The sequence below is a fragment of the Acomys russatus genome, chromosome 23, assembly GCF_903995435.1.
Source record: "Acomys russatus chromosome 23, mAcoRus1.1, whole genome shotgun sequence".
NCBI lineage: Eukaryota > Metazoa > Chordata > Mammalia > Rodentia > Muridae > Acomys > Acomys russatus.
The window spans coordinates 9,686,205-9,705,231 of NC_067159.1; the positions used below are offsets into that span (position 1 = coordinate 9,686,205).

The following is a 19,027-nucleotide window of genomic DNA, read 5'->3' on the forward strand; positions in this document are numbered from 1 at the left end:
TTTTTATACCAATGAAACATCATCATCAACCAATGATCAACTGTGGCTCACTGTAGATATTGTACATTCTTTGACTTTCAACAAATGGACAGTTACACATATGCATCCTAATAGGATCATTCTCCTGTAATTGTTTTATACTCTTTGTAGCCATTCTTCTTCCCCTAATGCTAGGCAACTACGTCTCCTTTTACTGTCTCGATGGGTTTGTCTTTTCAAGAATGTTCTGTAGTTGGAAACATGATGACAGTAGCTTCCTCAGCAATATTAGTGATATTTCTGTGTCTTTTCATCCTTCAGAGATTCATCTCCTTTAATAGCATTAAGTAGCTTTCCATCTTCCGGACATGTCCATTCATATGGCAGAGGATATCTTAATTGTTTCCAGTTTCTGGCTACTATAAATAATACAGCTATAAAAAAAATCTGTGCATATTTTTGTTTTGTGGAAATAAGCTTTCATTGAGTTTGAGTAAAGATCAAAGGGTGTGATTGCTTAACAATATTGAAAAAGTATGTCCAGTGTTGTAAGAAACTACAAGACTATATCTCTCAAAGTGGCTGGGAATGTTGCACATCTACCAGCACTGAGAGGTTTCTCCACAGTCTCACTAGTATTTGGCATTCTCAATGTTCTAGATTTTGGCCCCTGTAATAGATACATATTGGCCATCTTATTATTTTGGATCATCAGTACAATTTCGTATTTACTTTCATGGTTTTATATTTAGTATTTGGTTAACGATTTTCTTCTTAATAAACAGTGGGTTTGATGATGGCAAACAATGCCTCCATGATTTTTCATCTATTTGTATCACTTATGTCTAGCAAAGTACCTTGAGCATAATAAACTCTCAATGACTATTTGAATAAAGTAGTCAAAAGTCTTAGCACTTCACCTTGAATTTGAGGCTTTTATTTTCACAAAAATCCATGACTCTTGGAGATAGTAGGACAGAATATGACCTACTTGGACCATGACATGCGATTGTTCGCCTGAAGTTATCAGAGCTCAGTAGTGTCTACTGCCATCCTAGGAGACTACTGTCATAGCACTTTTATATGAGAAAATCTGACTTCTTACTTAAGCATTTCTTCAAAGCTTCATGTATGTCTCTATTTCTCAGGCTATAGATAATGGGGTTGAACATGGGTGTCAGGATAGTGTACAGCAGAGAAAATCCTTTACGCAAGTATTGGGAAGAGTTGGCTGAGGGTACAAGATATGTGGCGATCAGTGTTCCGTAAAATACTGTGACCACAGTGAGATGGGAAGAACAGGTGGAGAAAGCCTTTCTCCTGCCTGTGACAGTTGGGATTCTTAGGATGGCAATGAGTATGCATGAGTAGGAAACCGTGATAAGTAAAAATGGTACCAGAGTGACTGCAGAAGAGGTGGCAAAGGCAATGGTCTCAGTCAATGAAGTGTCCATGCAGGAGAGATGGATCAAAGGGGCAAAGTCACAAAAGAAGTGATCAATTTCATTAGGGCCACAGAAGTTTTGTCTACACAGCAGGACCATGGTGATTGCAGTGAGGAGAAAGCAGCAGAACCAAGACCCAAAAGCCAACCTGAAGCAGAGAGAACCAGTCATCAGGATGGGATATCGGAGAGGTTGACAGATAGCAAGGTAGCGGTCATAGGACATCACAGCAAGCAAGAGGCACTCTGTTGCAGCAAGGGATCCAAAGAAGTAGAATTGTGCCAAGCAGCCAGCCACTGAGATAGTCTTCTGGTCAGCTATGATAATCAGCAACATCCTGGGGACAATGTTGGAGGTGTAGCAAACCTCCAGAAAGGACAGGTTCACTAGGAAGAAGTACATGGGAGTGTGGAGAGCATGATTGCACAGAACTAGGAGAACAATAAGGATGTTTCCAGAAACAGTTAGGATGTAGAAGATGAAGAACATAATAAAGAGGGAAATATTTAGCTGCAGGATGGAAGAGAATCCTCGAAGAACAAATTCCACTACCATTGTTTGGTTTTCCCAGGATAATGTCATCATACTTTGGCTTCTGAGAAGGAGAACACACAATAATAAAACATACAAAGTATAGCTCATTCTACTTTACACACAAATGTAAACAGGATGGTTTTTATTTGGCGTCCAGTCTACTCTCTGCTCTCTGATACCTGATTGGGAGAGAGGGGATGAAGAAAATAATTGGGGCTCTTTAACTCACATAAAATAAAATAATTTAAAAACAAACAAACAAAAAATAAAATAAAATAAAATAATTTGAAATAAGAACTTGTCGTTTCACTCTTTTCTTTCCCCCTGCTTGCTATCCTTACTTAATCAGGAGCAGAAATAATATAAATGAGAAGAATATGATGATGGAATGAGAACGGCTTATTACACATTCTGCCTGAGCGTATTCTGGTAACCTTGTGAGTTACAGACAGGAAGGAAGATCTAAAAGGAAGTGCAACAGAGAAACCTAGGAGGAGGTTTGTGAAATCACAGGAAGAATGTGGAGAACAGAGAGAGGATGCAAGACAAAGAGCGCCTCCCGCTTCAAACAGTAATAGTGTCATTTAAATCTTTTAAAGAAATGTCTCTTGGCGTATCAGTTTCATTACCTTTCCACGAGTTGTAGGGTGTGGGTTACTTCTGATTTATTTCCATGGCATTTTAAAGAGATCATACGAACTGGAAGAGAAATTCTCTGATTCTGCGGTCAGTGCCTATGAAGGCATAAGCAAGGGATGAGTAAATTTCCCTCACAATTTAAAAACAGATACAATAAAAGCAATTTAAAAGACTTTATCTAAGGCTTCAATCAATGGTACCCATTCAGGTACCACATAGAGCAGGGAGCAGATAGAATGCAGAATAAAAACTGTTCTGTTCATGCTATATCTAGAACCAGAGAGTGCAATACATGTAATGAGTATAATGCGCATAATTCAGGGTTGTTTCCGTGGGTTAAGGAATCCCAACTCACCAACAACAGAACACAGAGTAAATAGAGAAGCACTCTACAAACCCTGCTATGGTTTAGCAGAGGCTGAAGCTGAAGCCATTTTACTAATTTCAAGATCTGAATCCTGGATGAAGCTCCTTATGGCAGTTACAAAGGTACCATATGGCTAAGGAAAGCAAAGTAAGATGGGAAAGCTATGTACAAGCACATAAAGCACCGTGTGGGCATAAGAAAAGTAAGGACCTAAGTGAAGCCAGGGCTCTGATTGATGAGTCAGACATTAAACTTTTGTCTAGATTCTTTAAGACTTAGTTTTTATGGTAAAGGACACGAAGGATTGGAGAAGAATGTAAAAGAATATATATATAAATCATACAAGTGAAAAAAGTTGGACAATCAATGACTATTCTGGGCTTCAGATAATATTTAAGTTTACTAACAAAATTTCCTGACTTTGAAAAAAAACATTATTATCAAATCCCATTCTCTTTTGCACTACCCTAAGCCATCTGTGTCTGTGGAATTCCGTGTTAACAATTGACCCTTCCCACCCTGTGTCACACCTACAGCCTTTTGTTACTATGTTGGTCCTATTTTCACGCTGCTGTAGAAAACTAGAGTCCATCCTGTGAAGAATGAATCCCAACTTTTTAAGAGTTTTAAGTAACTAACCTGCAATGTATGCAGCTCTGACACCCACAGGATGCCTAGCATCTAATGATTCTGACTCTGAGCTCATTGAGTGTAGCATGGCGAAACTGGAGAGGGAGGGTTTCTCTCCACCCGCTGCAATGCACACCCATGGTCTGAGATCTCAGAGAAAGGACTTCAGTTGTGACACTGCACAACCGGACTCCTGAAGACCGCTGCTGTCTGCACCAGCTAATCCTCCAAATGCTGAAGTTTTAGAACTCATAAATTCATCACCATAATTCACTGCCACAGCCGCACGTACTTTCAGGTGTAGTCACATGTTACATGGGAACACAGAGACTTGCACAGATATCCATGCTTATCAGTCAAAAGGAAGCAGTGATGATATTTAGAATCATTGTGGTCCTCCAGCTGCTAACAACACTGACTGTCCGGAAGTGTGGCTACAAAAGCTTATCAGCATCATTTGACAGAGGTTAAGAAGAGGAAAAGCTACACAGGGAAGATTTCCACATGGTGTTAAATTTAGGGAAACAATGCCTACTTGGGGTATGATCCCACAAATAGTATCACTTTAAAAAATCTTCTAGATTGTCTCCTGAGATTGCTTTTGGGTTTCTTTTATGTTCTTTCTTTATTATGTTTTTTTAAAAAACAGAGAAATCTATCATCTTAAAAATTATAAGAACCATTTTGGAGACAATGCACAGAAACTTACTCTTTTCTCTCTACAAAGTGATTGCCCCACTTACTAGGGGATGCTTCATACCCTGGATACAGGTACAAAGAATATTGAAATGAACAGGAAGATGAGTGAGAATAGATGGATCTGTGTCCAAAGACAGTGACGTCAAATTAGGAACACAGGCTCTACAACTAAATAGGCTAGGTCCAAATCCTTTGCTCAACCACAAAGCTATTTGGTTGAGATCAAGCTTGAAAAGTTTAAGGAAAGAACAACTCTGTTTTCTCCCAATCTGTGTGAATGAGGATTTCAAGGGCAACAAAGGTAGATGACCTCACATCCCCACACTAGCTTGCGACCACTATCTCCTCATCAGAGTGAAGAAACTTTAAAAAGGCATTTTTTTTAATTTATTCTTGTTACATCTCAATGTTTATCCCATCCCTTGTATCCTCCCATTCTTCCCTCCCTCCCATTTTCCCATTATTCCCCTCCCCTATGACTCTTCCTGAGGGGGATTACCTCCCCCTGTATATGCTCATAGGGTATCAAGTCTCTTCTCGGTAACCTGCTGTCCTTCCTCTGAGTGCCACCAGGTCTCCCCCTCCAGGGGACATGGTCAAATGTGAGGCACCAGAGTACATGAGAAAGTCATATCACACTCTCCACTCAACTGTGGAGAATGTCCTGACCATTGGCTAGATCTGGGTAGGGGTTTAAAGTTTACCACCTGTATTGTCCTTGGCTGGTGCCTTAGATTGAGCGGGACTCACTCTTTGGAATATACCCAGAAGATGCTTCAGCACACAACAAGAAAAGTTGCTCAACCATGTTCATAGCAACTTTATTCATAATAGCCAGAACATGGAAACAGCCTAACTGTCCATCAATAGAAGAATGGACTAAGAAACCGTGGTACATATACACTATGGAATACTACTCAGCTATTAAAAACAAGGAATTCCCAAAATTCGTGGATAAATGGATTGAGCTAGAAATTATCATAATGAGTGAGTTAATCCAGAAGCAGAAAGAATCAAATGGTATATACTCACTTATATCTGCATACTAGCCCAAGGGGCATGTCCCACGAAAGCCTTCACTTACCAGGAAACTGGGACAGAGGGGAGGACATCCTATTGGGACTCTAAATGAGAGAAGCATGGGAGAATAGCAAAGTAGAAGGATCCAGAGGGTCCTAGAAACCTACAAGTAGAACATTATGATAGGCAGATTTGGGCCCAGGGGTCCCGCTCAATCTAAAAAGGCATTGTTTAAAAAGCCAGACATACAGGCTCTGCTAAAGGGCACCGATATTAAACTGTTCACACACATTTATTGGATTTAGAACCACAAGCCCAACAAAGTAGGGAGTGGATGTGTACAAGATGGTGGTGCAGGGTTCTATGTTCATAAGTGATAGTGAATCCCTCCTTCCCTTTCATACATTTTTCTCCCAACTCTTCCTGTTATCTCTTCTAAAATCCTTCTCCTGCACTGCTTCTTTTCCTCTCAGTTCTGTCCAGAATAGTCAATGTTGTCATTAGGTAGATGATGGACACCTTGTGGAAGACATATGTGTCCCTTTATTGGAGATATTCAACAAGAACACCTTGTAAAGACAATTTTTAAAAACTGACTGAATGATGAATGATTTGTACTGTTTCTTTTATGAGACAGGTGCCCACTACAAAGCCCAGATTGACCTTGAGCCCTGCCTTCCTGCTGAAGCTCCTCTGTTCTGGGATTTCAGGTATGCACCATCATGTCTGGATTGGATTGAAAGTTTTAAACTTTCCCTCCAAACTTGATTTGTTATTATTGTTGTTGTTCTAGCATGAAACATTCCATTCTTCCAGAAAGTATCCATAACACAATTTTGTGGAGAAAAGAAAAGGTTTATCACAACCAAAGTGAAAGCACAAATACCCTGTGAATTGCAGGTTTTGTTGCTTTCATTTTTCTTTTCTTTTTTTTTTTCAATTTTTATACCTAAGCTATTTTATTTTTCACTAACTTCAGAATAAATGGATTTAAAAAAAAAATCAAGCAAGGCTTGCACTTGAGTTTACACATTACCCAAGCTTTCCATCAGCTGATTTTTAAATGGATTAAATGAGCAATAAAAACTCCCACACTATTATAGACTTTACATAATGTACATATTCCACTACTGAGACCACAAAAACCTTAAACCTGCTACATCAAGAGCTGGATATAGAACAGATGGAATACATATAAAACATAGTTGATTTTTAACTTCATTATTTATTTTGAGATTCTGTGACTACCCCTGTATATGTGTATGTTTATGTGTGAATGTGTGTATGTGTATATGTGTTTAAGTGTGTGTGTGTGTGTTGGAGACTGCTAAGTACATGGTTTATCTCTGTGTGCCATCTTTGGTTGTAAATCTTTAGTTACTATAAAGAAGTATGCAAAGGAAGAAAGTGGCTTCCCTTTAAGCAGGCATTAAACAACCAGATAGTTACTTAAATATAGAAGGATCCAGAGGGTCCTGGAAAACTACAGGAGGGTCTGGGCCCTGGGGTCCTCCTCAAACTATGGCACCAGCCAAGGAAAATATAGGCAGTAAACTTTGAACCCCTACCCAGACTAGCCAATGGACAGGACATTCTCCACCATTAAGTGGAGAAGGAGATCTGACTTTCACACAAACTCTGGTGCCCCATATTTGACCATGTCCCTTGGATGGGGATGCCTGGTGGCACTCAGAGGAAGGATAATAGGTCACCAAGAAGAGACTCAATACCCTATGAGCATATACAGGGGGAGGAGGTCCCCCTCAGTCACAGACATAGGGGAGGGGAATGGGGGGGAAGCGGGAGGGAGGGAGGAATAGGAGGATACAAGGGATGGGCTAACAACTGAGATGTAATTTTAATAAATTAATAATAGAAAAGAAAAAAATAAAACAGAAAGGGGGAAATAAAAGCAGCTCAGGAGAAATTAATTTCCCTAGGAATCTCATGCTGGGAGGAAGAAAAACCCTAGCCAAAAGAGACACCTGTCTCCCTGAGAGAGATTTCACATAGGTCTAATAGCCTGTTAAGTCACGTTACAGGATGAGGCTGAAACTCAGATAGTGATGGGTCAATGCTCACAGAGATGTTTATTATTACAACAGAGATATCAAGGGTCATGATGATGAAATATTTAAGTAACTATCTGGTTGCTTTCATTTTTCAAGACTGAAAACAAAACAAAGAAGGATGTGAGATGAATTCAGGAATCACCTACATGAAACCCATCCTCTGAACTGAAGCAGGAGATAGGGATCTTCAGTAAGCAATCAATCCATTCATTCAAAATGGATCTGACAATAAAGACACTGGACTCATGACAGGTGCTGCTCAATTCATGTGAACAATTTCTTAAACAAATAAGAATTTTATTTTGCCACTGAGATGATTAGTGGCATTAGGACATTAGTAAATGTTATCCCAGTTCAATCTACCAAAAGATGGACTAAAAACTGGAAAGGGAGTAAACTATCAGAACAGATTATCTTTTCCTACCAGTGCCTTGGAGAAATCCACTCCCACTTTGCAGATCCAGGTCACATAGATTAAAACAAGTCCACTTTCCCCGGGTTTAAAGAATGACGTTAGATGTGTGTGATCCTGCTTTTATCCAGAAATATACCTCCCTGTGCACTCAACAAGAACTAAGGGCTGTGTTCCTATGAATCTGGGAGGCTGGTGGGATATTGACCTTGTTTCACAAGCTATCCCTTTGGGGAAACTTTAGTGCCCATGTGAGTAAAGCTGTCACCTCCCCAATGATGCCAAACACGGAAATTTCCCAAATGACCCACATGGGAAATTTCTGTTTATTTTGCAGTGTAGCTGGAATCAAGGTGCTTTCATCACACAGGAAATTTCTTCATTCCTTTGCTATATGTTAAGCTCGTACTTAGAGAAAGACTATTCATGGTTGTATTATACTTTGCCATAATGGTTTATCACTGAAATGAGTATTTAATTTGTTTCTATCCTCCACAAGAATATGATTTTGCATTTCCTTACTGTGGTAGGTTAGATAGGGAACTGAACTGTCTACACTAGTAAGCATCTGTTGCCAAACCCAACAGCTGGGACACTGTGGGACTAAGGGTATTCTCAGATTAGACACACATGAAAGAAATTTAAATGGAGTCACCAAATAATAGGGAAGACAATGCCCCAACTAGACATACTACCACATAAAACCCCTAACGCCACGAATGGGTTACGTCTTATTGAGTCATTAGCCAAAGTGATCCCATAGACCACACCCCCAAAATATTATAAGCTATTGCCTATGCTACTGGTGACACTCCACAACTTGACAATAAGGTCCTATTACTGAAGACACTACTTATGTCACTGAACATGGAGAAACAGAGCTGCTACTCAACTAGTTTACCCATTTCAAAGCACTGGAAGGTTATACACATGCTACTAGAGGGGAAAAGCAATCATTAATCTTACCCAGCTATAACTAAGCTCAATATATCTAGCCAACCACTTTATAAGATAGAGTGACATGAATAAGAGAGAGAAGTTGTTTAGACCAAGAAGCAAATAATCTCATTCCAGATGATTAAGTACAAATACACAAATATGAATGATCAAAGTAAGTCACAACAAAAATTAGTATTTTTATTGTAATGTCCCCCAAGAAAAACAATTTACATGAAATATAAAATAATGATTTTAAAAATAGAAATAATAAACATAATCTAAGAACTCAAAAAGGACACCCTACTTCAAAGAAGATGATGAGCATCAAAGAACCTCCTTATGGAGATGGCTTCAATTCAGTAAACAAGCCACTAGACAAAATGCCTTTGTTTCTGCCACAGACAGAATTCTGTATAAAAATGGACAAGCATGGATGCAAGCAGAGGTGACAATCAAACTCTGCCAAGACAGGGTAAGCAAGTCCTCAATAGTTCCTGCCTCACAAATATATCTGTTAGTTATATTGTAACAGAAGGTTGAAGATGATGCTCCAACATTATAGAGAGATTTCAGTGACTGTTCAGGCAGCAAACTGTCTCTGTCATTTTTTTTTTTTTTTTCATTTTGTAAACTGCTAACCTGCACTTCTGGTTTACTCGGATAAATAAGTTTTATTCCTTCTCAAATTTCTGATGAGATTGAAGACCAAATAGTTTAGTCTTTTTAAGTAAGCTTAGTTGTTTAGGTAATTAGATGTTTTTAGGTCTAAATAGATGCTTTAAGTTGATGGAGATGAAATATGATGGGCATTGATTTACATTCAGAATTTTAGGCTCTCCATGATAGGAAAGATGTTTTCTGCAAGAATGACAAATACAATTAGCCAAAACACCATGAATGTAACATTTATATAATCTCTGATTGTTTCATGGTTCTTCTTGCTGCATGTAGTTTATTTTATTTATGTGTAATAATATAAATATATATGCCCCCCCAAAAAGAACTGTGGTGGATCCACCTTTTTTTAAAAGGTACCTGATCCCACTCTCCAAAATTCCCCCTGTAAGAGCCTAAATACACAGATTCAAACCCACTTGTTTGAATGTTGGCTTGTTTTCCTATAAATTCAATATTCAATATTCAATATTCAAAGTCTGAAAAGTGAAAATAAAAAAGAACTCAAAAAGGATATGGATACATACTTCAATGAAGACTGTGAAAACACAATCAGATAAATGAAATAATAAAAATAATTCAAGATATAAAAACAGAATTTAATGAGTATGCAGAATTTCTGGAAAAGAAAAAATTACATAGGCCTTGAAATAAAAAATGCAAACGTTCTAACCAAAAATTCAGAAGAAGGCCTTAACAATAGAGTGGAAGAGAGACTGTTAAGTATTGAAATCAAAGTAGAAGTGGATCACCTAACCAAAGAAAATGTCAAAATCAGAAAAAAATATAGTAACTCTGAGATACTATAAAAAGACAAACCCAACAAATAATAAATAAAGATGAAGAAGAGTTTTAGCTCAGAGGCACAGAAAATATTTTCAATAAAATCATAATCCCCCATCTAATGAAATAAATGCTTACAAGATCCAAGAAGCATACAGAGCATCAAATAGTACCAAAAACAAAACTCTATGTCATATACTTGTCAAAACATCAAATGTACAGGAAAAAAAGAGCTTATTAAAAGTGGTACGAGAAAAAGATAAACTCACATGCAAAAGCAGGCCTGTAACAGTAACATCAGACTTCTCAGTGGAGACCACAAAAAACCAGAAGGGATTGAATCACTGTTCTAAAAGTAATGAAAAACAAGAGATGTCACCCCAAACTACTATACCTAATGAAACTATCAGTCATAACTTAAGGAGAAAAAAATTTGTGTGATAAATACAGAGTTAAATAATTAATGACCTCTAATACAGCTCTACTGAAAGAAATACTTAGGTCTGAAGAGAAGGTTGAATACACCCAAAATGTCTCATGGAACAAGTAGTTTCAGAACACTTAGTCAAAAGAGTTTTATTAGAAAAATTATAAAGCCAATAAAATTATAGGAGTTTTTATACATCATTCAATAATAACTCAATTTTACGAATATCAACTACACAATAAAATGACATAGACTCACAGATTAGTGAATCCAAAGCAAGATTCTTTGTTGTTGTTGCTGCTGCCAACACAATTCATAAGGAATAATGGAAACATCTAAAGAAAGGGGACAGAAAAAAAGGTATTCTGATCAAATGGAACCATGAAACAAGAATATTAATATACAACAAAATTGACTTCAAACCAAAACTATCCCATAGATATAAGGAGGAAAAAATGTTAGCCTCATTAAAGGAAAAACACACCAATAATATATTACAATACTAAAAACATATGCATCAAACACAAGAGAACCTAATTTCATTAAAAAATTAAAAAATGAAAACACCACAGATCAACACCAACATAGTGATTTCATTATCATATTCTCACCAATATATAGATCATCTAGGAAAAAATAAATACCAGTAGATAAGTTTTGTAGTTAAGTAACATCATAAATCACATAGACCCAAGAGATGTCTATAGAACATTCCAACAAAACGTCAAAGGATGCACATTTTTCTTAGCAGCTCATGGGACATTCTCCAAAATAAGATCATGTATCAAGATGTAAAACAAATCTCAAAAAAAATACAGAAAAATCACAGCCTGGATTATTTCCAACCATCATGTCTAAAGATGGATAAAACAATAACAAAATGGCAGAAACAAATTATTAAAATCTAGATAAGACTCAAAAGCGGATATAGAATAGACTACGTTAGTGGTTGACAAGAGGGAACAGGGTAGGAGAAGGAGCACAGAGAGAAATGAGAATGGAGATCAGACCTGGGGAGAACAGGGGAGCAGAAGACAGAAGGCCTGCAGAGAAAAGAGAAACTGTGGGTGGGGACAGCTCTGTGACAAGCTGGAGACCTAAGTCAGGATAGGCTTCTAGGAGGATATGATGAAGGCCTTGGCTGACACACCCTTCAAAATAGCCACAAATAATGCAAAGTATCTTGGTGTAACTCTAACCAAGGAAGTCAAAGACTGTATAACAAGAACTTCAAGTTTCTCAAAATTGAAGAAGATACCAGAAGATAGAAAGATCTCCCATGCTTATGCATCGGTAGGGTCAACATAGTAAAAATGGCCATCTTACCAAAAACAATCTACAAATTCAATACAATCTCCATCAAAATACCAAGACAATTCTTTACAGACTTCGAAAGAACAATTCTAAACCTCATATAGAAAACAAAAAAACCTATGACCGAGGGGGACCTCCTCCCTCACTACATGGTCATAGGCTACCAAGTCTCATCTTGGTAGCCTGTTTATTCTTTCTCTGAGTGCAAGCAGTGTTCAAATATGGGGCACCAGAGTTCATGTCCAAGTCAGTCCCCACTCTCCACACAGCTGTGGAGAATGTCCTGTCCATTGGGTAGATCTGAGGAGGGGTTTGATGTTTACTGTTTGTGTTGTCCTTGATTAGTGCAATAGTTTGAGCAGACACCCCTGGGCCCAGACCCACCGATCATGATGTTCTTCTTGTAGGTTTCTAGGACCCTCTGGATCCTTCTATTTCTCCATTCTCCTATATTTCTCTCACCTAGAGTCCCAATAGCATGTCCTCACATCTATCTCAACCTCCTGGTAAGTGAAGACTTTCATGAGACATGCCTTTTAGGCTAGTGTCCAATTATAAGTGAGTATATACCATATGAGTCTGTTTCTAGGTTAACTGACTCAGTATGATCATTTCTAGTTCTATCCATTTGTCCACAAATTTTGAGATTTCCTTGCTTTTAACAGCTCAGCAGTAGTCCATGCTGTAAATGTACCACAGTTTCTTTATTCATTCTTCAACTGAGGGACATTTAGGCTGTTTCTAGGTTCTGGCTATTATGAATAAGGCTGCTATGAACATGGTTGAGCATATATCCTTGTTGTGTGCTAGAGCATCTTCTGGGTATATTCGAAGGAGTGGAATAGCTGGGTCTTGAGGAAGCCCTATTCCCAGTTTTCTGAGAAAGCATCAGATTGATTTCCAAAGTGGTTGTACAAGTTTGCATTCCCACTAGCAAGGAAGGACTGATCCACTTTCTTCACATCCTTGCCAGAATGTGATATCATTTGAGTTTTGATCTTAGCCATTCAGATGGGTGTAAGATGGAACCTCAGAGTGGTTTTGATTTGCATTTCTCTGATGACTAAAGACGTTGAGCATTTTTTAAAGTGTTTCTCAGCCATTCAATATTCCTCTCTTGAGAATTCTGTTTAGCTCTTAGCCCCATTTTTTAATTGGGTTATTTGGTTTGGTGGTGTTTCATTTCTTGAGTTCTTTATATACCTTGAATATTAGATCTTTGTCAGATATAGTGATGGTGAAGGTCTTTTCCCAGTCGGTAGGCTGATGCTTTGTTCTGTTGACAGTGTCTTCTACCTTGCAGAAGCTTCTCAGGCTCATGAGATTCCATTTAATTGTTGACCTCAAGGTCTGGGCTGTTGGTGTTCTGTTCAGGAAGTTGTCTCCTGTGCCAATGTGTCCCAGGCTCTTCCCTACTTTTTCTTCTAACCAATTTAGTGTCTCTGGTTTTATGTTGAGGTCTTTAATCCACTTGGACTTGAGTTTTGTGCATAGTGATAAATATGTGTCTAATTGCATTTTTCTACATGTAGACCTCCAGTTAGACCAGCTCCATTTGTTGAAGATGCTAGCCTTTTTCCATTGAAAAGATTTGGCTTCTTTGTCAAAAATAAGTAACCATATGTGTGTGGATTTATTTCTGGGTCTTCAATTCAATTCCATTGATCCACAAGCCTATTGTCATGCCAGTACCATAGTGTTTTAATTACTGTTGCTCTATAGTACAGCTTGAGATTAGGTATAGAGATTCCTCCAGAGGACCTTTTAGTGTACAGGATTGTTTTAGCTATTCTGGATTTTTTGTTTTTCCATACGAAATTGAGAATGGTCTTTCAATGTCTTTTTTAAAAATTATATAGGTATTTTGATAGGGATTGCATTGAATCTATAAATTGCTTTTGGTAAGATGGTCATTTTTCACTATATTAATTTTCCCAGTCCACAAGCAAGCAAGATCTTTCCATCTCCTGATGTCATCTTCAATTTCCTTCTTCAGATACTTAAGGTTTTTTTCATACACATCTTTCACTTGCTTGGTTAGAGTTACATCTAGATACTTTATATTATTTGTGGCTGTCGTTAAGGGTATAGTTTCCTGAATTTTTTTCTCAGCATGATTGTCATTTGTATACAGGAGGGCTACTGACATTTTTGAGTTGACTTTGTATCCAGCCACTTTGCTGAAGGTATTTATCTGTTGTAGGAGTTCTCTGGTGGAATTTTGGGAGTCACTTATGTACACTATCATATCATCTGTGAATAGGGATAATTTGAATTCCTCCTATGTGGATCCTCTTGATCTCATTTTTTTGTCTTATTGGTCTAACTAGAACATGAAACTATTTTTATTTGCAGGCATGCAAAATATCTAAGCATTCTACCATAAAAGAACTGATAGATACATTTATCAAATTAACAGAATAATATATATATACATATATATTAAAACACCAAGAAAGATATTAAGTAAATAATATAATTTACATTTTCTTCAAAAATACCTTCCAATAAATCTAACCAAAGAAGTGAAAAATACCTACAATGAAAACTTTATGACACGAAAAAAGTAAATTGAAGATTACAGAAGATATACCTCCCATACTCTGTTGAATTTTGGTTTGGCTTTGCTTTCATTGTGACCATGACCTTCTTCTTCCCTCTTAATATAAGCAGCATGCAATTTACTTTTTAATTCATAAGAGCCCACAGTTAAGAGAGTTTGAATTTTTAGAGACTTTGAACTTTTAAAGAGACATTGAATATTTAAAGAGAACTTGGATTTTTAAAATTTATAAAACTTTAGATACTGGAACTTTTAAAGTTGTACTATTTTATATTGTGATATATAATATATTATATTGTGATATTAACATAATGTTTTTATGATTAACAAGAATATAAAGATTATTTGTTTGACACTGATGTGTTTGTGTGCCAAGCTGACAAGGGAACAATAATTGTGCTGGTTAGTTTTTTGTCAACTTGACATACTAGAGTCATTTGGAAAGAAGGAACCTCAACTGAGAAAAGGTTTCTATTAGATTTGCATGCAGACAAGTCTGTAAGACATTTTCTTGATTAATGATCAATATGGAAGAATCCAGTGCATGGTGGAAAGTGCCGGTCCCAGACAGATAGCCTTGGATTGTATAAGAATGTAGGCTGACGCCAGGCATGGTGGCGCACGCCTTTAATCCCAGCACTTGAGAGGCAGAGACAGGTGGATCACTGTGAGTTTGTGCCCAGCCTGGTCTACAAAGTGAGTCCAGAACAGCAAGGCTACACAGAGAGACCCTGTCTTGAGAAAAAAAATAAAGTAGGCTGAGTAAACCGAGATGAGCAGCATTCCTGCATGGCCTCTGCTCCAGTTCCCGACTCTAGGTTCCTGCACTGAGGTCCCGCCCTGCTGTCTCATGATCTACTACAAAACATAAGAAGAAATAAACTCTTTCCTCCACAAATTGCTTTTGCTCACGGTGTTTTATCACAGAAATTGAAACTTAACTACGACAAACATCCCCATTTAAAAGTGGGACTTAAAATTAAGCAGAGATTTCTAAAAAGATGAAATACAAATAGTTGAGAAATGCTTTTTAAAATGTTAAACATTCCTAGCCATCAGGAAAATGAAATTTAATTTGAGATTTCCTCTTCCCTTAATCCGAATGGCTGAGATACATAAAGGATTACAAATGCTGATGTAGGTGTGGAGGGAGGGGACTATTTATTTAGTGCTGCTAGAAATGCAAACTGCTACAACTGCTACAAAAAAATCAATGTGAAGTTTCTTCAAAAAGCTAAAAATATATCTACCATATGATCCAATTATACCAGTCTTGACTGTATCCCCAAAGGATTCCACCTCCTACTCTAGAGATATCTTCTTGTCCTATTCACTACCCTATGCACAACCGCTTGGAAATTAAAACAGACTAAATGTCTAGCAATTGCTGAATACATAATGAAAATGCAGTATATTTACACAATAGACTATTATTCAGCTATTGAGAAAAAATGAAATTATAGTTAAGTAGATGGAGTTGGAAACATTTATTCTAAGTGAGGTAACTCAGGCCCAGCAAGTCAAATGTCATATATTTTCTCTCATTTGCTGATAATACTTTTGAATCTTCAGATATGTGTGTTCATCTAGAATACTCACGGAGGTCAGAAAATTACTAAGGAGCCATGAAGACGGACAATCAAGAGAGGAGAGATAGAATGCATTAGTATAAAGGGTTAAAGGGAAATGGTGAAACAGGAAGGATTAAACTGGCATTGGGGAACAGAGAGGAGTGTATAGGAGAAATGTGGAGAGGAATAAAAAGCACTTAAGATTTTTCAAAAGTCTTTTCTACTACTGCAGAAGTGTGTGTGTGTGTGTGTGTGTGTGTGTGTGTGTGTGTGTGTTTAGGCTTAACAGTCATGGGAAGTTGATGAGTATCTTCAGAATACACACACACGAGACTGGGGTGGGGGGGGGGCAACCTATAATGGAGCAACAATGGTCCCACTAGTTACCAGAGGCTAACAAATAAAAAGTCCAGTATGGAGAATAAATTAATAAATTACTTCCTTTGGAGGTTTTGGAAAATGAGCTTCCATAGACTCCCAAACCTTGTCTTTGTTCTTGGTTACTTTCCAGAACTTGATGGTACACCCTACTGCTAAAGACACAACACAATTGAACCATCAAACATGATGAAATCAAGTTGGTACAGACCTAAAAGGTTTGGCCCTCCTGGCTGAATTTCATAATAATGAAATGTGCTATGCAAGCTACTGGGAGAGACTTGTAATTGTCAGCTATATCCACCTGTGATCTCTGCTAGCTACAGCTATGGCTGACCTGAGAAGACATGCTGATTGGTATGATACTGGCACAAAAATCATGAGAATAGTCAACCACTTTTGGCTTGGGTTTTAAGTCCGACTTCACAAGATGAAACTCATACATGGTACAATTATTAGGCCAAGAAGCTGTGACTACACAGTTCTAGGCCTTAGAAGACAGCCTACTACTGTTGTTTTTAAGTCAATGTAGCATTAAACTGACTCTTAATAACTTGTGATTATACACATGGATCAGTTACTTCTCATCTATTTTCTGTGAATAGTGACTAACAGAAAGACACAAATGGCTAAAGTATATAAAATAAGAGACTGCAAAATGTTCAATGCAGAAGGGAATATATATCCTAGTTCTCTCAAGACTCAGGGATCATTGCGGAAGAAGAAAGAGTGTGTAAGAGTCAGAGATGATGGGTGACTGAAAGAAAACAATTTCTGGACACAGCAGGAAGCTGTATATATAAACTCCCATGCTGGTGACAGCATGTACAAAACATACAAGTCAAACAATAGAAGGGGAATTGGCCATACAATCCCACTCCTAGCTGTGGAGGAATCAGATATTGTTAGCTAGTGGAAAGAAAAGGTCAATTTTCTCTAAGTGTAGCCCTTAACAAATTGGTCATATTTGGGGTATCACAAATTGTTTCTGAATGATGTAGCATTGAGTGGACATAAAAGAGGGTGGGTCTGGGAAGATATGAAAAGAAAATAATCAAAACACATTATATGAGACTCGAAACTCTAAAAGAACTAATAAAATGTACAAAAATAACCCTCCAATCTCTATTAAATTCTATTTTTGTGTCTTAAATTTTTTAACTTCAACTTTTATTTTCTCAGTCTTCTTTCTAGATTGTCTATCTTTAAGAGCCTTGAACTCTATTTTGAAATCATTGTCTTTTTTAATCAGCAGCTAAGTTGTTTTTCTCAGGGAGAATTACAGTGGGTACACTATCTGTGTATGAAATATTACCTAAATTATTCATGTTATTTATGTAAATGTGATGGGACCTAGATATCTGGCTAGAGCATTAGTGGTTTTTCTTGATGATGATACTGAGTCTCATTTTTGATGAGTGGGTATTTGGATCTTTATCTACAGTTATGCTAATTGTTTCAGGCTGTAGACCAACTGAACAGCACTTGTTCAGTCCCAGGGTACCTCTGTGTTCATGAGCAAATATGGTGCCATACATGGTCCCTGTCGGCTGTGGATTGGTGCAATTTCTGAACCCAGGAGCAAACTTTCTGCAGGCTTAGAATATTCTTGCTACAGCTCTTCAGAAGTCTGTGGAATGATCACATGTTTCTGCAGGTTGTCCCTGAGTGGCAGGGAGTGAGGTTAGAGTGCAAAGAGACCCCTAAGGGTGGGTACAGGATGCTACATCATCTACATAATCTACATCATCTTAGGAGGAGGTGTATAGGATGAAAGCCGGGCTGGTTCCTCCTACCTACAATTAAAGGAGCAGGATGCTAATAAGTGACTGTTGGACAGTAGGCAAGCTCATGTTGTCTAGTCCTTCAATCAAGGTCATAGCAATATCTTCTTTAATGTGCTTTTAATTTTCTTATTATACTTCACATTGAAGAATTCCATTATGAAAATTCTTTCTAGCCTATGCTTAGGGAATACCCTTTCATTTTCATCCTAGTCACATTGGTTTGTCTCTATGTAAAAAAAAAAAAAAAAACTGTCTTAGTTATTTTCTGTTTCTGTGATAAGACACCATGACCAAGGTTACTTCTAAAAAGGATTTATTCAGGTTAGAGTCTATGACCTTCATAGCAGGGAGCATGGCAGGAGCAGGCAGGCATGGTGTTGGAGCAGTAGCCAAGAGCTTACATCCGATTCACAAATATGAGTCTGAAAAAGAGACTGGGGATAACATGAGTCTTTTAAATCCTCATAGACTCCCCCAGTGACATACCTCCTCCACCAAAGGCCACACCTTCTAATCTTTCCTAAATAGTGTCACCAATTGGAGACCAAGTATTCAAATATATGAGTCTCTGGGGGACATTTTTATTAAAACACATACACACATACACACAAACTTTATGATAATGGTTTTCTGAATTTGTATAGAATTTAGAAGTAAAAGCATACTCAAAACTAGTATTTTCGGTTTTGTTGCTAATTTTGAAATTATATTTCATTTTTTTGAAATTGTATTTTGCTTACAACATTTCTCCCTTTCCTTTTCTCCCTCTAAGCTCTCCCACATAACCTTCCTT

General features: G+C 37.6%; 1 protein-coding gene across 1 annotated transcript; it reads right to left on the reverse strand.

Moving 5' to 3' along the window:
- Positions 1-1,058: 1,058 nt before the first annotated feature.
- LOC127206487 (olfactory receptor 11A1-like) lies at positions 1,059-2,009 on the reverse strand. Its single transcript, XM_051165769.1, has one exon. It carries the CDS (start codon positions 2,007-2,009, stop codon positions 1,059-1,061), a length of 951 nt encoding a protein of 316 aa, XP_051021726.1.
- Positions 2,010-19,027: the final 17,018 nt, after the last annotated feature.